This window comes from Gadus chalcogrammus, chromosome 23 (assembly GCF_026213295.1).
Source record: "Gadus chalcogrammus isolate NIFS_2021 chromosome 23, NIFS_Gcha_1.0, whole genome shotgun sequence".
Classification (NCBI taxonomy): domain Eukaryota; kingdom Metazoa; phylum Chordata; class Actinopteri; order Gadiformes; family Gadidae; genus Gadus; species Gadus chalcogrammus.
Window position 1 is genome coordinate 21324807 of NC_079434.1, and position 19545 is coordinate 21344351.

General features: G+C 50.3%; 3 protein-coding genes across 3 annotated transcripts; 1 reads left to right on the plus strand and 2 right to left on the minus strand.

The window, feature by feature from the left end:
- The first annotated feature begins 33 nt into the window (after positions 1-33).
- Positions 34-4404, plus strand: LOC130377226 (sperm-associated antigen 16 protein). The gene is made up of 4 exons (XM_056584257.1): positions 34-2119; positions 2212-2547; positions 3262-3461; positions 3537-4404. The coding sequence occupies exons 1-4, from the start codon at positions 1133-1135 to the stop codon at positions 3847-3849; spliced, it is 1836 nt and encodes a 611-aa protein (XP_056440232.1). The 5' UTR covers positions 34-1132; the 3' UTR covers positions 3850-4404.
- ndufb4 (NADH:ubiquinone oxidoreductase subunit B4) lies at positions 35-1041 on the minus strand. The gene is made up of 2 exons (XM_056584256.1): positions 828-1041; positions 35-262 (listed from the first exon to the last, which is right to left on the minus strand). The coding sequence occupies exons 1-2, from the start codon at positions 1002-1004 to the stop codon at positions 53-55; spliced, it is 387 nt and encodes a 128-aa protein (XP_056440231.1). The 5' UTR covers positions 1005-1041; the 3' UTR covers positions 35-52.
- Positions 4405-9979: 5575 nt separating the features above from the next.
- Positions 9980-18771, minus strand: si:dkey-12l12.1 (uncharacterized). The gene is made up of 6 exons (XM_056584287.1): positions 18534-18771; positions 16260-16322; positions 14449-14562; positions 12454-12570; positions 12051-12131; positions 9980-11536 (listed from the first exon to the last, which is right to left on the minus strand). Exons 1-6 carry the CDS (start codon positions 18666-18668, stop codon positions 11498-11500), a joined length of 549 nt encoding a protein of 182 aa, XP_056440262.1. The 5' UTR covers positions 18669-18771; the 3' UTR covers positions 9980-11497.
- Positions 18772-19545: the final 774 nt, after the last annotated feature.

Consider the following 19545-nt stretch of genomic DNA (forward strand, 5'->3'; position numbering starts at 1 on the left):
CCTCCGCGCCCACAAACGACCTGAACACAAACATTACCATATCTGTGTTACATCATCCCACATCTAACGCTTGGTCTGCAATGCATTGACAGTACGTAGTGCGTCTATACAAACGTACCCTGTCCGTCTTGAAGACGTAGTAGAGGATGAAGAGGGGAGCGACTCCAAACAAAGCACCCAGCAGAGACGTCTTCTTTGTGGCTTTGAAGTGGTTGTACGGGTTGGCTCGTGCATACACCCAGCGGTTCAGGGCAGGGTCTTCCTGTAGGGACAAATTATATCCTACTCGTCAATAGGGTTGTATCCATTGTATGCATGTTTGCATCCATCTAATTTCCATCCGTCCCTGACTTATCTAGCTTTTTTATATGAATGCGTCTAAGCAGAGCATTCTTGGTTAACTCTTGTGTGAAGAGTTCAGTTTACCTTAATTATGTACTTGTTGGAGTATTTTGACAGGCGATTCTAAAGGTCTGCTTAAGGTTACGAGCACATACTGTAATGACAGAGTTGGCGTTACGTTTCAACAATCTGCATAAATAAGTATAGGCATTATGGGCACACATGACTCCCAAGTTGCACTTTGATTTCAACTTATGCCTTGGTTGAAGCCAAGCTAACAGAGCCATCTCCGATGTGAGCTCGCTATCCGAAACGGAATCATCCAGCATCCAGAAAGCAACAGTGATCATAGGTTTTGACTTGGAACGCCGTCTGTTTATTCGGCAAAGTTATCCTTTTTAAGTTTAGATTCGCTAGCTCACGTTAGCATCCAAGCGTTAGCCGAGCCCTTGAAGGGGGCTCTGACTTTGCAGCAGGTCACTCACGATCAGCTCCTTCCTGTGCGGGTTGTTGAGCTGCAGCTGGTATTGCCTCTTCAGGCCGGCCCGCAGGGCTGCCCTCTCCGCCTCGGCGCGTCGGTAGTCCGGCGACAGGTTGAAGTATTCATTCGGATCTAAGGTTTTTGGCCGAGTGGCCAAGGGCGCCTCTCGATAGTCCGCCATGATTGTTGTATACGAGACACAAACACAAAATCTCGCGAGGACTCCTTTGACAGGCGAGACATTTCCGGTTTCCATAGTAACTCCAAGCTCTCCTCGCCCGTGTAGACCGATCTAGTTGCAACCTGGGAATGACTGCGGACTTAACAATGACAACTTCTAGAAAACAAGGCAGCATCCCAGGTTCATTTCACCTCAGGTTTACAGAGTTCATCCCGGCGGAGAGTGATGAGACATTCCAGTACGAAGAGGTTATTGAGGAGGACAGCAGTTTGCCGGAGGAGGAGGACCTGGAGGCCACCGTACTGGCCGTCAAACAACGCTCAGATGTCATCCAACCAGCTGCCCCTCAACCAGCTAGAAATACAAATACAAGAGCCGGCGTGTGCCCTCCGCCAGAAGCAGTGGAAGATTATCTACGCAACTTTCTCCTGAAGATGGGTATGACCAAGACGCTTGACTGTTTCCAGACTGAGTGGAACGAGATGTTGCAGAAGGGCCTGCTCAATACTGAGCTGGTTGGCGTGGTGGCAGATGTGTACATCCAGAACCACCGTCTGGATAGTGAGCTGACGAGCGTGCACAGGGAGAGGGACGAGTACAGGTCAATGGCCTCGGCCACCGCCGAGACGCTCACAGGCCTGCAGAAAGCCCGGGACTTCCACCGCATGCACCACAAGCGGGTCCTTCAGGAGAAGAACAGACTGATCGAAGACATGAAGAAGCTGAAGGCTCAATGTGGCAGGTATGAGCCGGCGGTGAGGCAGATTAGTGAGCGGTACCAGAGCGTGTTCAGACAGAAGATGCTGGTGAGCTTGGAGAGGGACAAGGCGCTAGCGCAGGTGCAGCGCCTCCAAGCGACGCTCCACAACATGGAGCCATCCGAAGGGGGACAAAGCCTCAATCAGGACGCCAGGCAGGCCAGGTGTAAGACAAAAAACCCTTCTAAGAAAACACCCGAGCCATCCGGCTCCGTTAAACACGTCGCCGGGGATTCAAAGTTCCCCGTAGGCAGTGGTGGGAACAACTCGGCGCTGAGCATGAAGGGGCGGACCATGGACTCTGATGCTCCAAACACGGCCAAAGCTGACGGTTTTCAGCTAAGAAGCACAATCAAGGTAAACTATATTTAACGGAGTAATGAGTGTGATTGTCTAACATTGTTTATTCAAAGACGCTTCGCATGACGCTTCATTCACTCTCCACACAGGCACACAGCCGTCCAATAAGCTGCCTCGCACACCACCCTTCCAAGTGCGCGGTGGCGTCCTCTAGCGACGACCGCATGTGGAAGCTGTGGGGTTTGCCAGCCGGAGACCTGGGGGCCAGCGGCGAGGGCCACACCGACTGGCTGTCGGGGGTTGGCTTCCACCCGGATGAGACCAAACTGGGGACCACCGGCGGGGACGGCAGCGTCCGTATCTGGGACCTGGGCAGGGGCCAGCTGGTGCTTAGCCTGAGGGGCCACTCCGCAGCAACCTGGCGCTGCTCATTCCACTCCTGTGGGGACTTTGTGGCGTCCTGCTCGATGGACACGACCATCAAGGTCTCTCACACACACACACACACACACACACACACACACACACACACACACACACACACACACACACACACACACACACACACCACACACACACACAGTCCAACAATACAGCCATTGACCATCATGAGTACACATGTTTAGTATATCTTTAATATTTGTTTGTCTCTCGCCATCATCTCAATGCTAATCCACTAGCAAACTAATCCACTAGCTAATCCACTTGCTGCTAACAGACAGTTTGCTGCTAACAGACAGAGCTAGTTGCTAACACACAGAGCTAGCTGCTTACTCAATGTGTTAGCTGCTTACTCAATGTGTTAGCTGCTTACTCAATGTGTTAGCTGCTAACTCAATGTGTTAGCTGCTAACACACGGTGGTAGCTGCTAACACACGGTGGTAGCTGCTACACACGGTGGTAGCTGCTAACACACGGTGGTAGCTGCTAACACACGGTGGTAGCTGCTAACACACGGTGGTAGCTGCTAACACACGGTGCTAGCAGCTAACACACGGTGCTAGCAGCTAACACACGGTGGTAGCTGCTAACACACGGTGGTAGCTGCTAGCTCACGGTGGTAGCTGCTAGCTCACGGTGGTAGCTGCTACACACAGCCCAGCGTTGTCCCCCCCTGCTACGCAGCGCGTTCGTGCTAGCAGGGGGGTTTGGCGCCGCCTCTCTAGAGCGCCTGCCTTACGGGTGGCGCCCCCTGCAGGTGTGGGACCTCCAGAGCGAGCGGTGCCGCTCCACCCTGCGCGGCCACCGCGGCTCCGTCAACAGCGTGGACTTCCTGGGCTCCAGCGGCCTGCTGTCGGCCTCCGCCGATAAGACCCTCCGCCTGTGGGACGCCCGGACCGCGCTGTGCTGCCAGACCGTCAGGGGCCACAGCAGCCCCCTCAACGCCGCCGCCGCCGGCCCCTGCTGCTCCTCCCCCCCCTCCTCCCCCTGCTCCCCCTCTCCCCCCTCCTCCCCCTGCTGCTCCTCCCCCCCCTCCTCCTCCTGCTCCATCGCCTCCTGCGACTCCTCCGGCGTCGTCATGCTGTGGGACTTGCGGAACCTAGCGGCGCCCTCCGTCGTCGTGGAGACGGGGCCCAGGCCTAGCAACCAGGTGGCTTTTGACCCCTGGGGGAGGATGCTGGCGGTAGCGGGGGAGGACGGCTCGGCGCGGGTGGTCGATCTGTCCACCAATCAGGTGGCTGGGGTTCTTCACCATGACGACGCGGTGCAGAGCGTCACGTTTGACCCCACGGGGGCGTACCTGCTGTCAGGAGCCTCTGATGGGAAGATTTATGTCTGGTCCTGATGTCTGGCATGAGCAGAGCTTCAGACCGTTGAGTGTATGACATGTTGTCTTTGCCCGAGCGTTGCAATAAAACACAGACCAAAAGAGGGCGGTGTTGTTCAGCATTGGTTGACTGTAGAGCTTGGCTGTGATACTGCAGGGTCTGGTGAATACGCTGAAGACCAGGGATGACATTGGAACCCTTCATCATACTCGGCAGCTCCGCAATGTTCTGCGGAGTCTATTTCATTACATTCCTCGGGAACCATAATGTCCCAGAATGTTTCTTGCTGCAGTGCAGCAAACATCAACACCAGCAGCAAGCCCTGCCCCAAACTGAAGTCCATCCCCGTGTCCGAGCCCCCCCACCTGGGCTGATTACTGATGTGGTCACCTGTTGTCATGTCTCTAATCCCATCCCCGTGTCTGAGCCCCCCCACCTGGGCTGATTACTGATGTGGTCACCTGTGTCCATGTCTCTAATCCCCCCCCGGTGTGTGGCCTTGTGTTTCTGGGTTTGTTTGTGTTCTTCCCCTGATATAATCCTGTTACCCGCTGAGAGCTTGGAGCTTTTGAATCTCCCCAGCCCACCCTGACAGACGGAGGATGTCCCACCTGCTGCAGGTAGGCTCCGCTGGTTATTTTTATAACGCCCATTGAGTGTCTCACACGCATCCCATCTTCAGACTAGCAAAATTCACCTTCAGGCCGTGAATAAAACATGATTGGAGTCCACTTGGCCTCCTGTGACCGTTAAGTGGTCACCCCCCCCCCCCCCCCCCCCCAGCACCAACTTTTCCTAACCCCCACCCCCCCTAACCCCCACCCCCACTTCGCCTCACCCAAACCATACTCTGTGGCTAGTCTGTCCAAAACTGTCACATCACACTAAATACACCCTACTGTGCACAAAGCTACAGGCTTTCTGAAGACACACACGCGCGCGCGCGCGCACACACACATATTTATGATTCCTTCTTACCAGTCACTAGTATATGTGTTAGGGTTAGTGTGTGTCAATATACCGGTGTGTTTGTGTATATATATATATGTGTGTGTGTGTGTGCATGCAGCTGCAGTGCTAAACAAGAAAAAAATGAAGCTGTTGACCGATGAGTATATATCTATCTATATCTATATGCTAAATATATCTGAGCTCTGTTTGTGCTTAAATCACAACAAGGTTTATTAAACGTTTCTTTCTTCTCAGCCCACGCTCATCTTTGCTCTGTCGCTCCTTCCACTCAGCATTTGGCATTCAGTGACGTTTGATGTGACGCACTCGCTAGGACGCCATTGAAAGCCGGGTGCCCAGATAAGATGGGGATCGGGCCAATAAATGGAGGGAAGAGCGAGAGAACCAAAATGTAGGGGAAACCTCCATCGACAGCCTGTGTCACGTCATACCCCTCAAGTTCTGTCGCGTCACGTTACTTAAATCCAGTTCAAAGGTTTCCTTCATTTGCTTCTTCCCCCAAGGCCTTATGCTCTTTGTATGCAAGCCCACACACACACATTTGTGGTTGTACGCCTAGTCATGAACCAACCAACCACAGTGTGACAACCTTGATTTTAGTTTTACTATTGACCCATTCTATCATATTTAATGGTGGGTAAACTACTACCAAAAAGACAGATCAGAGATCCCAAGCAAATTGGATGATGGGGATTTTGAACATGCTCAAGTGTGATACTTGTTGTGCTTCCTTCCATAGACCTTCATGTGAGGTACTCTCTCCACCTAATCTTATGTAGGTCACGTAGTTTCGTCAATGAAGACGTCTATGCGAACAATTTGTGTGAATAATATGACCCAAGCCAAGGCATGTGATGCTGAATTCCTTAAACTGACGCACAAACCAACCTCATATCAAGTCACAGTTTCCCAAAGATGATGATGATGATGTTAAAGGAGGAGGATGATGATGAACTTTAAGGCTGGAACTTTGCTATGGCCAGCCGACCACTTTTTACTATAGCACATTAAGTGCTTTTACCTCACTTCTACCATGCTGTACAGGCTTTCCCCTTTCCAGTGTTCCTCCAGCTCATCCTGTCGGCCTCTTGTTAGACGTGCTGATCTCAGTGTGTCACTCTGAAGCAGCCCGGGTTCATTGTGATTATGTTCCTACTCTAGAATGTTCTCCACATGGCGTTCTCTCTGCTCCTCTTCTACTCTAGAATGTTCTCCGTATGGCGTTCTCTCTGCTCCTCTTCTACTCTAGAATGTTCTCCACATGGTGTTCTCTCTGCTCCTCTTCTACTCTAGAATGTTCTCCGTATGGCGTTCTCTCTGCTCCTCTTCTACTCTAGAATGTTCTCCACGTGGCGTTCTCTCTGCTCCTCTTCTACTCTAGAATGTTCTCCACATGGTGTTCTCTCTGCTCCTCTTCTACTCTAGAATGTTCTCCACATGGCGTTCTCTCTGCTCCTCTTCTACTCTAGAATGTTCTCCGTATGGCGTTCTCTCTGCTCCTCTTCTACTCTAGAATGTTCTCCACATGGTGTTCTCTCTGCTCCTCTTCTACTCTAGAATGTTCTCCGTATGGCGTTCTCTCTGCTCCTCTTCTACTCTAGAATGTTCTCCACGTGGCGTTCTCTCTGCTCCTCTTCTACTCTAGAATGTTCTCCACATGGTGTTCTCTCTGCTCCTCTTCTACTCTAGAATGTTCTCCACATGGCGTTCTCTCTGCTCCTCTTCTTCTTTAAGCTTCACTGACTTGTTCAGACAGAGGGCACGGATAAACGCGTGTTCTTATTTTATTTTAAAACAATACTTTGTCTCACTTTGTGTGAAAAATGGGATTTCTGAATCATCGATTCTCACTATCAAATTGATGTGGTCTCTCTCTGCAATTCTGCACACTTGTCACTCTCACCTGCCTGTTTGATGCTTATTAAACCATAACTTACATCTTTGGAACGTAATGATGGAATGCGCTGCTGTACTGATGTTAGTTAGTTCAGGCTTTTATTGTCCCCTAAGGGCGATTTGGTTTGCAGCAAGATATCAATAGACAACATAGGACAGAAAGTAAAACATGACAGACCAAACACACATGCAGATTGTATAAATAGTGCAGTGTGTATACAGGCATGCTGATAAGCATCCCTGCATGACATACCCATGTAAATCAGAATAATAATAACTACGTGTAAAAAAAAAAATGAAAACAGGAAACACTTTCTGCTCTCCATGGAGTACCTTTCACACAGCAGGTAATCATACCTCACACTGTGCACCAAAAACACAATGTCGGCCCAGAGCTCCAAAATCTGAGTTCAGTAAAGAAATGGCACTGGGAACAAATGAGAGTCTATATCAATAGGTTTTAACTGCAGGGGATCTGAAACGTGACTCAGAAGGTAATGTGTAATCCGGTGCCATAGGCCACAGCCTCGGGCGTAAGTCACATGAGCCGTTTCAGTGCTGGCCAGTCTCTTTACTGAGATGCATTCTCGGCAGCGCGGCTCTCTCATCCCACCTGCCACGTTACTCCAATCTATTGCTCTGAGATGCATCCATCATGCCTGGCAGTATTAATAATAACGTTGTTTTCATATAGTCGAGTACCGGTTTCAAACTCATCAATATTTTTGCCTAAGAGATTTAGAATCCGGCCACGTGCAGTGACTCAGCAGGAAACATAAATACAAATATTTGGTGATGGAATCGCAAAAATTAGGTTGAGCCTTTTTAACCTTCAGCGCGTTCACCCTTATCCCACCGATGGAGCGGGGCGAGTAAAATCAATGTTTGAGTGGCCGTTAAAGATCATGGTTATTTATTGTCTGTCAATGTCCCGAAAACAGGGAGATATAAAACACATATTACGCATCTCGAACAGACCCTCTCCTCTTTCTCACCATCCCTCAGCTCTCTCGCTTTGTCTCTGTCTCTCTGTCTCTCTGTTTCTGTCTCTGTCTCTGTCTCTCTGTCTCTCTGTTTCTCTGTTTCTCTGTTTCTGTCTCGTCTCTGTCTCTCTGTCTCTCTGTTTCTGTCTCTGTCTCTCTGTTTCTGTCTCTGTCTCTCTGTCTCTCTGTTTCTGTCTCTGTCTCTCTGTTTCTGTCTCTGTCTCTGTCTCTCTGTTTCTGTCTCTGTCTCTCTGTTTCTGTCTCTGTCTCTCTGTCTCTCTGTTTCTGTCTCTGTCTCTCTGTTTCTGTCTCTGTCTCTCTGTCTCTCTGTTTCTGTCTCCTGTCTCTCTGTTTCTGTCTCTGTCTCTGTCTCTCTGTTTCTGTCTCTGTCTCTCTGTTTCTGTCTCTGTCTCTGTCTCTCTGTCTCTGTTTCTGTCTCTGTCTCGCTGTTTCTGTTTCTGTCTCTGCCTCTCAGTTTCTGTCTCTGTCTCTCGCTCTCTTTTTCTGTCTCTTTCTTTCTCTGTCTCTCTGTCCCTCTGTCTGTCTCTGTCTCTACGTCTTTGTCTCTCTCTCTCTCCGTCTCTCGTTTTGTCTCTGTCTTTGTCTCTCGTTCTGTCTCTCTGTCTCTGGCTGTCTGTCTCTCTGTCTCTCGTTCTGTCTCTCTCTCTCTGTCTCTCGTTCTGTCTCTCGCTCTGTGTCTCGTTCTGTCTCTGTCTCTGGCTGTTTGTCTCTCTGGTTCTCTGTCTCTTCCTCTGTCTCTCTGTCTCTGTCTCTTGTTCTGTCTCTCTGTCTCTGTCTCTCTGTCTCTCCGTCTCTCTGTCTCTTGTTCTGTCTCTCTGTCTCTTGTTCTGTCTCTCTGTCTCTCAGTCTCTCTGTCTCTCTTGCTCTCTGTCTCTTGTTCTGTCTCTCTGTCTCTCTCTCTCTGTCTCTCGTTCTGTCTCTCTGTCTCTCTCCGTCTCTCTCTGTCTCTTGTTCTGTCTCTGGCTGTCTGTCTCTCTCTCTCTCTGTCTCTTGTTCTGTCTCTCCATCTCTCTGTCTCTCTGTCTCTCTGTCTCTGGCTGTCTGGCTCTCTGTCTCTCTGTCTCTCTGTCTCTTGTTCTGTCTCTCCATCTCTCTGTCTCTCTGTCTCTGTCTCTCTGTCTCTCTGTCTCTCTGTCTCTCTTGCTCTCTGTCTCTTGTTCTGTCTCTCTGTCTCTCTCTCTCTCTCTGTCTCTCGTTCTGTCTCTCTGTCTCTCCGTCTCTCTGTCTCTTGTTCTGTCTCTGGCTGTCTGGCTCTCTCTCTCTCTGTCTCTTGTTCTGTCTCTCCATCTCTCTGTCTCTCTGTCTCTGGCTGTCTGGCTCTCTCGTGTCTCGTTCTCTCTGTGTAGCGCCTTGTCATGGAGGCATGGCTGATGTGACAGGTGGGGAGTGTTGCTGGGGGGCTGGTGACGCGAGGGGGGGGGACGTGACATGGCCTCGCCTGTGAGCTGATAGCGAGTGGCAGCAGGTGGGTGGGGGTGGGCCCACGGCTGGTGGGCGTTCCACATCATGGACCCTCTCGGTGGGAGGAGGTGAGCCTCCTCACTCTATGGAGGGCGAGGTACAGTGTTGAGGAACAGGAGGAGGACGTGTGCCTCCTCACTCTATGGAGGGCGAGGTACAGTGTTGGACCCTCTCAGTGGGAGGACGTGTGCCTCCTCACTCTATGGAGGGCGAGGTACAGTGTTGGGGAACAGGAGGAGGACGTGTGCCTCCTCACTCTATGGAGGGCGAGGTACAGTGTTGGGGAACAGGAGGAGGACGTGTGGTTACATGTCAAGATTTGACTTAAGAGCAACTTGCTGGCATTATTGTTCGGTTAATTGTTTCATTGATTGGCTGTCCAACTGAAAACAATCACACAACACCAATCAGAGGCCTCAGTGCAGCCCAACCTCAGACCCTGCTGGTATGATCTCATTTCTCTCTCCTATATGGTGTCCGTTGTGATCATTCATTCGTTGAATATTATTAGTATGCATAGTAAGAATCGCCCTATGTAATAACTAATCCACTGAATAATTATGAGTATCTTAGAAGGCTAGAAGGTCTCTCTCCTTAACGCACCATTCCTGTAGAGCACCAGTTTATTTTCAGTGGTTGACCCAGCTGGCCCCCTACCGTGGAGGCATAATAAGCCTGGCCTATTATCTAATTAAACTGTACAAGCCTAGCCATATTCTGGGCTCAAAGAATTGATAATCAATGCAGCTACCCAGGCTGAGTGTGCATTAATATTTATATGACTGCAGCAGCAAAAAAGTTTGAAATTCCATTGTTTATTAATGAGGGTCAGTAACTTTTTTAATCGGCACATGTATACAATTGTCCCGGATCCTTGGCTGGAAAAAAAACATACTTTTCGGCCGTTTACCAAATTGTCCAAAATCCAATTCTGTTCTTGGTATGAAAGGAGAGGCGGAGGAAATAATTTTAGCAGCAAGTACGTGCTTCAGGGAGAACCCAGGGTGAATGAAAGGCAGTATTATCCCTTTGAGCATCAGTGCCTTAAAATCCATGAAACGGCACTATGGTTCGTCATGGTTAGATGGCTTTGATGGTTGAATAAGTGAGGTATGAGTCATCCCTTTCTATATAGATTGCTGTGCTTCCTCACAAGAACCCCATTGCCATCAAAGGCTCCCATTCCCCTCAAATGCTCCCGGATTGAACGCTTATCAAGTAAAGAGATATGGATTTGGTATCTAAAGCGATTTCGGGGTGTTTTTCATTTAAATGTGCTCCTGCCATCTTGACTTCCCAAAAATGAGCTTTTTCAACTCAAAGCACTAAATAGGAAAGGGATGTGAAACAAGCACACAATGGCTTCAGTAAGGTCTAAATAGTGTCATTACATTCGTGCTTCTGGATTTTCCCACAAAATTGAGCACTTTGCGGGCAGCTGCAGAAACCGTCAAACTCCTGTTTCCGAACCATACTGTAAGTTTCTGAATGGGTGATAAATGGATTCAACGTGAGTGAGGATGTTTAAATGCAGGTTTGCCTTCTGAAACAGATGGTGTGGACCGCACTTGCAAATCTTTTCCACTCCAGTAGCTTATGTGTGCCCTTGGCTGATGAATGTAAATATATTAACAGACTCTGTTCCTGCTTTGCCTGCCAACTGTCCTTCACAACCTGTACGCTCAGCAGCCCTCTGCTATTCCTGCACCCAGCAGCATTCAGTGCTGTGCCACATTAGCAGACTCTGTTTGGTGGTGGTAAATGGAAATGTGTTCTGATATGTTATCGAATGTTAAAAATATATGAGATGAAGCACAGCAAATTAGTTTGAAATGTGAACTGTTGAACCACATACTTCACTGGCGTGACTTTAACTTTATTGAAAATTGTGGTATAAAAACACCTAAATATGCATTTAAAAAAATAGTTCAGTGATTCAATATATTTAAACAAAATAGCTGACCCCAAGAAATGTAAGACATGTTGAATAACATGCAAGTATATATTAGACACTTGAAGCTATATATATATATATATATATATATATATATATATATATATATATATATAAGGTTTCCAGACTGTCTTATAAAAGTTAGCTAGCAAGCAGTGGAAACAGTAAAGCTTGCCGTACGCAGCAGGATCTTGTCAAACAATATGCTGTTGCTTTTCTTTAGTTTCTTTAGCCTTTAAACTATTGTCAGAATTCCACGCAAACATTCATTGTAGTGTGGCGTGTGGTTGTTGTTAAATATTTTCAACATAGAAGCGTTGTCAGGATCAAATAGGATGCCATCGCTGTCATGCTTCCTGCTGTAACCGCTCTCTTCTGTCACACTCCATCAGTCTGTCCTTCAGTGTGTGGGTCTCCCTGGATAGAGTAAGAAACACGTAGAGAAAAAAAAAAATCAATGTCACTCATTCCATCACTTGTGCCTTGTGCTTTTGTATTGATTGAGTGTCAATAGACTTTGCCAAAGGAGGAATCTGCATTAAGTGAATGTATATGTGAATGTATATGTTATGTATATGTTAAGTGTATGTTCAAGAAAAAAACAAGAACAACTCTTTCAAAGTAAAATGGAAGTGGAATAGTTGGAATAGTTTGAAGCAAAAACGGTAAAAGGGTAGGTAACTCTTACCCTAACCGTCCCAACCAGGGGATGTGAACTCACCAGGACTGGTATTAAACCAGGGGATGTGAACTCACCAGGACTGGTATTAAACCAGGGGATGTGAACTCACCAGGACTGGTATTAAACCAGGGGATGTGAACTCACCAGGACTGGTATTAAACCAGGGAATGTGAACTCACCAGGACTGGTATTAAACCAGGGGATGTGAACTCACCAGGACTGGTATTAAACCAGGGGATGTGAACTCACCAGGACGGAGTAGGCACCAGACCGTCCGGACTTCCCTCTCTTCTGGGGGTCGGTCTTCACTTGTCTGCGGGCTCTGCTGATCTGAGAACCAAACACAAAGGGCTCCATGAGTCACGGCTCGCGTCCTGCAGGGCCTCAGAGAAGTGAAGCAATGTGGGGTTTATTATGGACTGGGTTAGGGTTAGGGTTAGGGTAGGGTTAGGGTTAGGGTTAGGGTTAGGGTATTCTCAGCTCTATTCAACGTTTCTGTCAAAGGGCGTTCCAAGGTCATGTCTTAAACAACTCCTGTCAAAGGGTGTGCTGAACCCGATCAAATCACACACACACACACACACACACACACACACACACACACACACCACTACCTCGGCTCCCTGCCCTGGCTGTTGCCATGGAGACCCACCTGTAGTGGAGCGGAGGGGTTGTTGTTGACGATGAGCGAGAAGGACCCCGCCCGGGGCCGCCTCTTGACTTTCTTCCCGCTGGTCGGCGCGGGGAGGTGCCTCCGTCCGCGCTCCGCCTGAAACCGGACCCACTGGTTAACCGCTGGTACACAGGACCCACTGGTTAACCGCTGGTACACACGGGACCCACTGGTTAACCACTGGTACACACAGGACCCACTGGTTAACCGCTGGTACACACGGGACCCACTGGTTAACCACTGGTACACACAGGACCCACTGGTTAACCACTGGTACACACAGGACCCACTGGTTAACCGCTGGTACACACGGGACCCACTGGTTAACCACTGGTACACACAGGACCCACTGGTTAACCACTGGTACACAGGGCCCACTGGTTAACCGCTGGTACACAGGGCCCACTGGTTAACCGCTGGTACACAGGACCCACTGGTTAACCACTGGTACACACAGGACCCACTGGTTAACCACTGGTACACACAGGACCCACTGGTACACACAGGACCCACTGGTTAACCACTGGTACACACAGGACCCACTGGTTAACCACTGGTACACAGAGGGCCCACTGGTTAACCACTGGTACACACGGGACCCACTGGTTAACCACTGGTACACACAGGACCCACTGGTTAACCACTGGTACACACAGGACCCACTGGTTAACCACTGGTACACACAGGACCCACTGGTTAACCGCTGGTACACAGGACCCACTGGTTAACCGCTGGTACACAGGACCCACTGGTTAACCGCTGGTACACAGGACCCACTGGTTAACCGCTGGTACACACGGGACCCACTGGTTAACCGCTGGTACACAGGACCCACTGGTTAACCGCTGGTACACACGGGACCCACTGGTTAACCGCTGGTACACAGGACCCACTGGTTAACCGCTGGTACACACGGGACCCACTGGTTAACCGCTGGTACACAGGACCCACTGGTTAACCGCTAGTACACAGGACCCACTGGTTAACCGCTGGTACACAGGACCCACTGGTTAACCGCTGGTACACACGGGACCCACTGGTTAACCGCTGGTACACAGGACCCACTGGTTAACCGCTGGTACACACGGGACCCACTGGTTAACCGCTGGTACACATGACCCACTGGTTAACCGCTGGTACACACGGGACCCACTGGTTAACCGCTGGTACACAGGACCCACTGGTTAACCGCTGGTACACACGGGACCCACTGGTTAACCGCTGGTACACAGGACCCACTGGTTAACCGCTGGTACACAGGACCCACTGGTTAACCGCTGGTACACACAGGACCCACTGGTTAACCACTGGTACACACAGGACCCACTGGTTAAACGCTGGTACACACAGGGCCCACTGGTTAACCACTGGTACACACAGGACCCACTGGTTAACCATTGGTACACACAGGACCCACTGGTTAACCGCTGGTACACACAGGACCCACTGGTTAACCGCTGGTACACAGGACCCACTGGTTAACCACTGGTACACACAGGACCCACTGGTTAACCGCTGGTACACAGGACCCACTGGTTAACCGCTGGTACACAGGACCCACTGGTTAACCACTGGTACACACAGGACCCACTGGTTAACCACTGGTACACACAGGGCCCACTGGTTAACCACTGGTACACAGGACCCACTGGTTAACCACTGGTACACAGGACCCACTGGTTAACCGCTGGACATTGGGGTTCCAACCCCCAACCTTCTCGGCTGGGAGTCACCTCTCCGCTAGACCAGCCTGCCGGTGCTGACTGTTGAGTAAGTCCTTGTCCCAAGAGAGTAATGCCCCGAGTGACAGCATGCGGCCCATGTGCACAGCGGGTTACCACTCCTAGAAGGGTTCCCTCCCGGCTGGTGTCTGCATCCCAGCCTGGGGTTGACCCCGACCTCCTGCTCCATTAGGGGGTCTCACCTGTATGAGCGAGTTGGGGTCTCACCTGTATGAGCGTGTTGGGCTCTCACCTGTATGAGCGTGTTGGGGAAGCCCCTGGCCGTGACGGCCCCGGGCTGACCGGCCGGGTTCAGGTGGTGGGGCGTCCGCCGGGGCTCATGGTCCCTCTGCCGCCGCATCAGGCCCTGGGGGATGGAGGGGTTAGCCAATCAGATACGTTCTGAATATACCCCTCCATAGCGTAACGTAGCCCCGTTCGATTGATGTTATCGAGTCTGGTTTGTTTGTTCGAGCTCGTCATGGTAATGATAGGGGGGCGTGACTTAGCGACCGGACAAGTCAAATTGAGGAGCATAGTGGAACTATGGTGGAACTATGGCATTAGTCGGATTACGCTGTGATGTAAAGCTGTTTCTATGAATACGGTTAAGCCTTTAAACCAAGCAATATACACTATTCGCATCTAGCTCTTGTTTCACTGTTTTTAAACTGGCTTCAGCAGGTTTGGCCGGTTTCAGGGCCGTGTTCTGTTCTGTTCGTTCCTGTCGGTTCTGCCACAGTGTGGTGTGTTATTTTATGTTGTGTCTTGCTGTATGGCTTCATGCTGTGTTGCGTCTGGTGTTGGGTTATGTGACCATGTTTAGCATGTGGGAGTTTTGTGTAGCTTGATGTCTTATGCTGCAGATGTCGTCTCTCTCCCTGGGTATGTCAGGTATGTCAAACTGGTGATATGCCATGTTGTATCACGTTGTGTTTGGCCACATTATGTCATTTTGCGTGGTATTATAACATGGGGTGGTGTGTTTCTATCGCGGTTAGGGTTAGGGTTAGTGCTCTTGTATTGGGCTAGGATCTAATGCCAGCTGCGGGGGAACAGGAGACATTATTATTGCGGCTGTTGGCCAGGTCGCTACCTACGCTGGGCCATCCATCCGTACTCAAACGGAAGGCTCCCGTCGATCGGTCTTTCCCAATGAGCGTACCGTCACTCGGAGGGGAGAGCGGCCTTGTGCTTCTGAATTAGACCCGGTTAATAAAAATGTAATATTGTCCTCCTGTCAGGTGACACAGGCCTTCATTCTGCCGTTGTCCAGGGGCCTCCTTTGATTGTGAGGAGTCGGAGTGTTGTAATGCAGCCCCCGGTTGCTCATCTACAACGCATTTGTTTTGACATTGCCTTTCTTTCTTTTGCCCCCTAAAATATGTCTTTTCCATGAGGCAGTGTTCAGGACGTGATGTCACAGGCAAAACAGGACCGGACCTGAGGGCTGTTGACGCCCCTACTGTCTGGGATTTACTGTAATGGCTCAGGTAATCCCTGTTAGCTGCCTATGATGCACAAGGACTTTCACTGCACCCTTCATTATCTGCTGGAATATTTATTAAGCTCTCTCTGCAATATTTGTAGAGAGAGCAATATTTCTCTCTCTCCATTACTCTCTCTCTCCTGTGAGTACCTGGATGGCGATCGAAGGCAGCACAACAATGATGAAATCACAGGTAAATATTGCTGTACAATTTAGGACAGTGTGGATTTCGCTTTTGATCAATTAAAACCTTGCCCAATTAGGGATCTGTCGTTCACATTCTGCGGTTTTGGGTCGGTGAGGAGCACCAAAGAAAGCCATTCCTCTTTCTGCCTGGAATTGTTTGTCCTTTTATCAACCTCTTATTTCTAACCCCCCCCCACCAATCCCCACAGCCTATTGTGGCGATGGGGATAATTGTAAACATCTGTTTGAACTTCTAAATGAACTCGATGTGGTTCTCTTACGACCAATCTGGGAGTGATCCAAGTCTTAACACACAGGCACAATTTGGCACAGTGAGTTGACTGATGACTGCCCTTGTACAGGACAGGGGATTATTGATAGCACCATACCTGTGAGTGTCTCTCGGCGCCAGATAACAGGCGGGGTCTCTGTGGCTCCATATTATCTGCATACTGGAGAGAGAGAGAGAGAGAGGAGAGGGAGAAAAGGTCAACATGACTTCTCCAAACGAATACAAATGTTCTTTTTTCTGTCCATCTCACTGCTCCAGTCATTTGAAATGAGGGCTCTCACTTTGTAACAATCACATCATCAATCACATCAACATTTACAATGTATGCCATATTCTCTTATAGCGAAACAAGCGGTGAATGAAGCTCAATGCTGCACGAAGGAGTGCCAAGAATAATGCTACAGGTAATGTAGCTGCAGGCAAAGGAATACAGACCAGTGGAGCAAGCCGAGCATTGGACTGAACCAACATCAGCTAAGAAGAGTCTGAAACCAGCAGCTGTTTGGAGAATCAGATGGTTCCGAAAATGGCGGAGATGTTTATAATCATGCGTACGGCAATTAAGTAGGAACGGGAAAAAAACAAGACCGAAAAGACATATGTGGAATAAAGCCGCACAAAGTCCATTTATAAAGTGCCTCAGTGGCAGAGCTCCTCTAAACCCATACCATTCCTCCTCTAACCCTAACGGCTGAGTGAAACCATCCCTCGCCCCCTTCCTGCTGTTGAATCTGTTGTTTATGTCCATATGAGGATGATTACTTTGGACAGAGCAACACGTAGGACGTCTACAGGAAACAGAGGAAAAACAGAGATGTTAACTGCCGGTCTGAAGCCTATAGCACGCTGTCCAGAGGAAGCCTCTGGTCCAGGAGGGCGTGCACTTCTGGGAGACATGACGGCTGGCCGGTGACGCTACAATGAGTTTGGTCCCGGGGTTAATTGCATGTGTCTGCTGAAGGCGGTGTTTTACTGCTCCCTGCCGCTAACCTGGACGCTCCCCACCACAATTGTCGTCACAAAATACTTATTTCCGAGGGAGTCAGGGCAGGGTTAGAGTCAGAGTCAGGGGAGGGTTAGGGTTAGGGTCAGGGCAGGGTTAGGGTTAGAGTCAGGGTAGGGTTAGGGTTAGAGTCAGGGTAGGTTTAGGGTTAGATTCAGGGGTAGGTTTAGGGTTAGGGTTAGAGTCAGGGTAGGGTTAGGGTTAGAGTCAGGGTAGGGTTAGGGTTAGATTCAGGGGTAGGTTTAGGGTTAGAGTCAGGGTAGGGTAGGGTTAGGGTTAGAGTCAGGGTAGGGTTAGAGTCAGGGTAGGGTTAGAGTCAGGGTAGGATTAGGGTTAGATTCAGGGGTAGGTTTAGGGTTAGAGTCAGGGTAGGGTTAGGGTTAGAGTCAGGGTAGGTTTAGGGTTAGAGTCAGGGTAGGGTTAGGGTTAGATTCAGGGGTAGGTTTAGGGTTAGGGTTAGAGTCAGGGTAGGTTTAGGGTTAGAGTCAGGGTAGGGTTAGGGTTAGAGTCAGGGTAGGTTTAGGGTTAGGGTTAGAGTCACGGTAGGTTTAGGTCATGTGACTGCGTGAGGGCAGAGTCACCATGGGCTGAGGCCGTGGGCGCGTACAGCAGTGGGCCCGCTTTTGGCTGTGCAGTGAATCACCGCGCACCGCAGAGTGAGAGGGCTTTGTCTGTGTGTGTCTACGTGTGGATGTGTGGGCGTGTGCCTAGCCAGTCAATGGTGAGACATGGCGCTGAACCTGTACACATAGCTTGTTCAGTCTTTGAGTCCACTGGAATATCTGTCACGTACTTACTCACTCTAAATTGTAGTATGATGGTATGGCGGTATGGAATGGGAAGGTAGTGCCGACAACTCAAGGTTTGACAGAAGCTGGTCAGAGAGGTTGTTAAGCTGGGGATGCCTCAGTAGAGGTATGATCTGTTTTTCTCTCTTTCTCTGTCAAATTGCAAGTGGTCTTATGTGATTCACAGCCCAGAGAAATGGGGGTTTATGTTACCATAGTTCATGTTTCCCCGGCTGTTTTCTGTCGACGACCGGGCCCAAAAGGAAACAGTCCTGTTCTGTCTGCTCTGACACCAGGCGTTCCCATCTGGAACGCGATGAAGGAAACCTTGTCTAGCTTTCCTCCAAAAACCGAGCAGAAGCCCGACAAGCCGGCACACCTAGCTCATGTCCTACTACTACTAGAGCTAGGATACACCGTGTCCTAGCTCATGTCCTACTACTACTGGAGTTAGGATACACCGTGTCCTAGCTCAGCGCGGCCCCTCCTCTCGCACCATCTCCACCTCAGCCGCACACTGAGTGAATAAAAGGGCTTACAGTCCGTGTGTCTTAACGCGGTCTTTAAAGTCACCTCTTACCTGCTCGTCCGCGTCGTTGGTCGTCAGGCCCTGGACGCAGCCCCGGCCCGACCCGGGGGGGCAGTGGAGGGTCTGGGAGAGAACGCCCGCCTGCAGGAGACAGTAGAGCACGCAGATCCACACACAAAGTCCCATAGTGAGGAGGAGGGCGAAGATCCCAGGGTGCTGTGGCAATGCTCCCAGCCGCTCTGGGTGCCCTGCTTTATACTCTCTCTCTCCCTCCCTCTCTCCCTCTCTCCCTCTCTCCCTCTCTCTCTCTCTCTCCTTCTCTCTCTCTCTCTCCCTCCCTCTCTCTCTCTCTCTCTCTCTCTCTCTCTCTCTCCTCCTCTCTCCTCTCTCTCTCTCCTCTCTCTCCTCTCTCTCTCTCTCTCTCTCTCTCTCTCTCTCTCTCTCCCTCTCTCCCCTAATAGAGACCAGATGAGGGACGGCGGGGCTTGCCAGCTCTGCGCAGACAAACAGCTCCACCGCAGCCCGCGCTCCACGCCAGTCTGTGGCCTGTGGTCCCGCAGAAACATGTCAGACATCTGAAGTGGGGGGGCGAGGGGATTAGCCCCACCCCCTTCGCTACCCCCGCCGCCAACCAGCATGCGGTATGGAAGGCAGTTTTCCACTCATGCCAGCATTATGGCTGCTGTCAGATTTGTGTGTGTGTGGATAGGTACGGAATGTTCCATCTGTGTTGACAAACCAGGGGCCGGCGACTGCGTTTGTGTACCCTCCCGTCCGCCGCGCATGGACCGCGCCGCGCACAGGCCCTTTGTAGACGGAACCACCACTTTGTGCTGTGTCACGGCAACACACACACACACGCACACACACACACACACGCACACGCACACACGCGCGCGCACACACGCGCGCGCGCGCACACACCTGATTACACCTCAGCGCAGCTCGGAAAGCAAACACCTTTGAGTAAACTCCTCTAAATGACATGTCATTTGTGTTCCACGACGCGCGGTAGGATCCACAGCGCCCGGCCCAAAGCGGCCCTCTGGTCCCGGGCAGGACG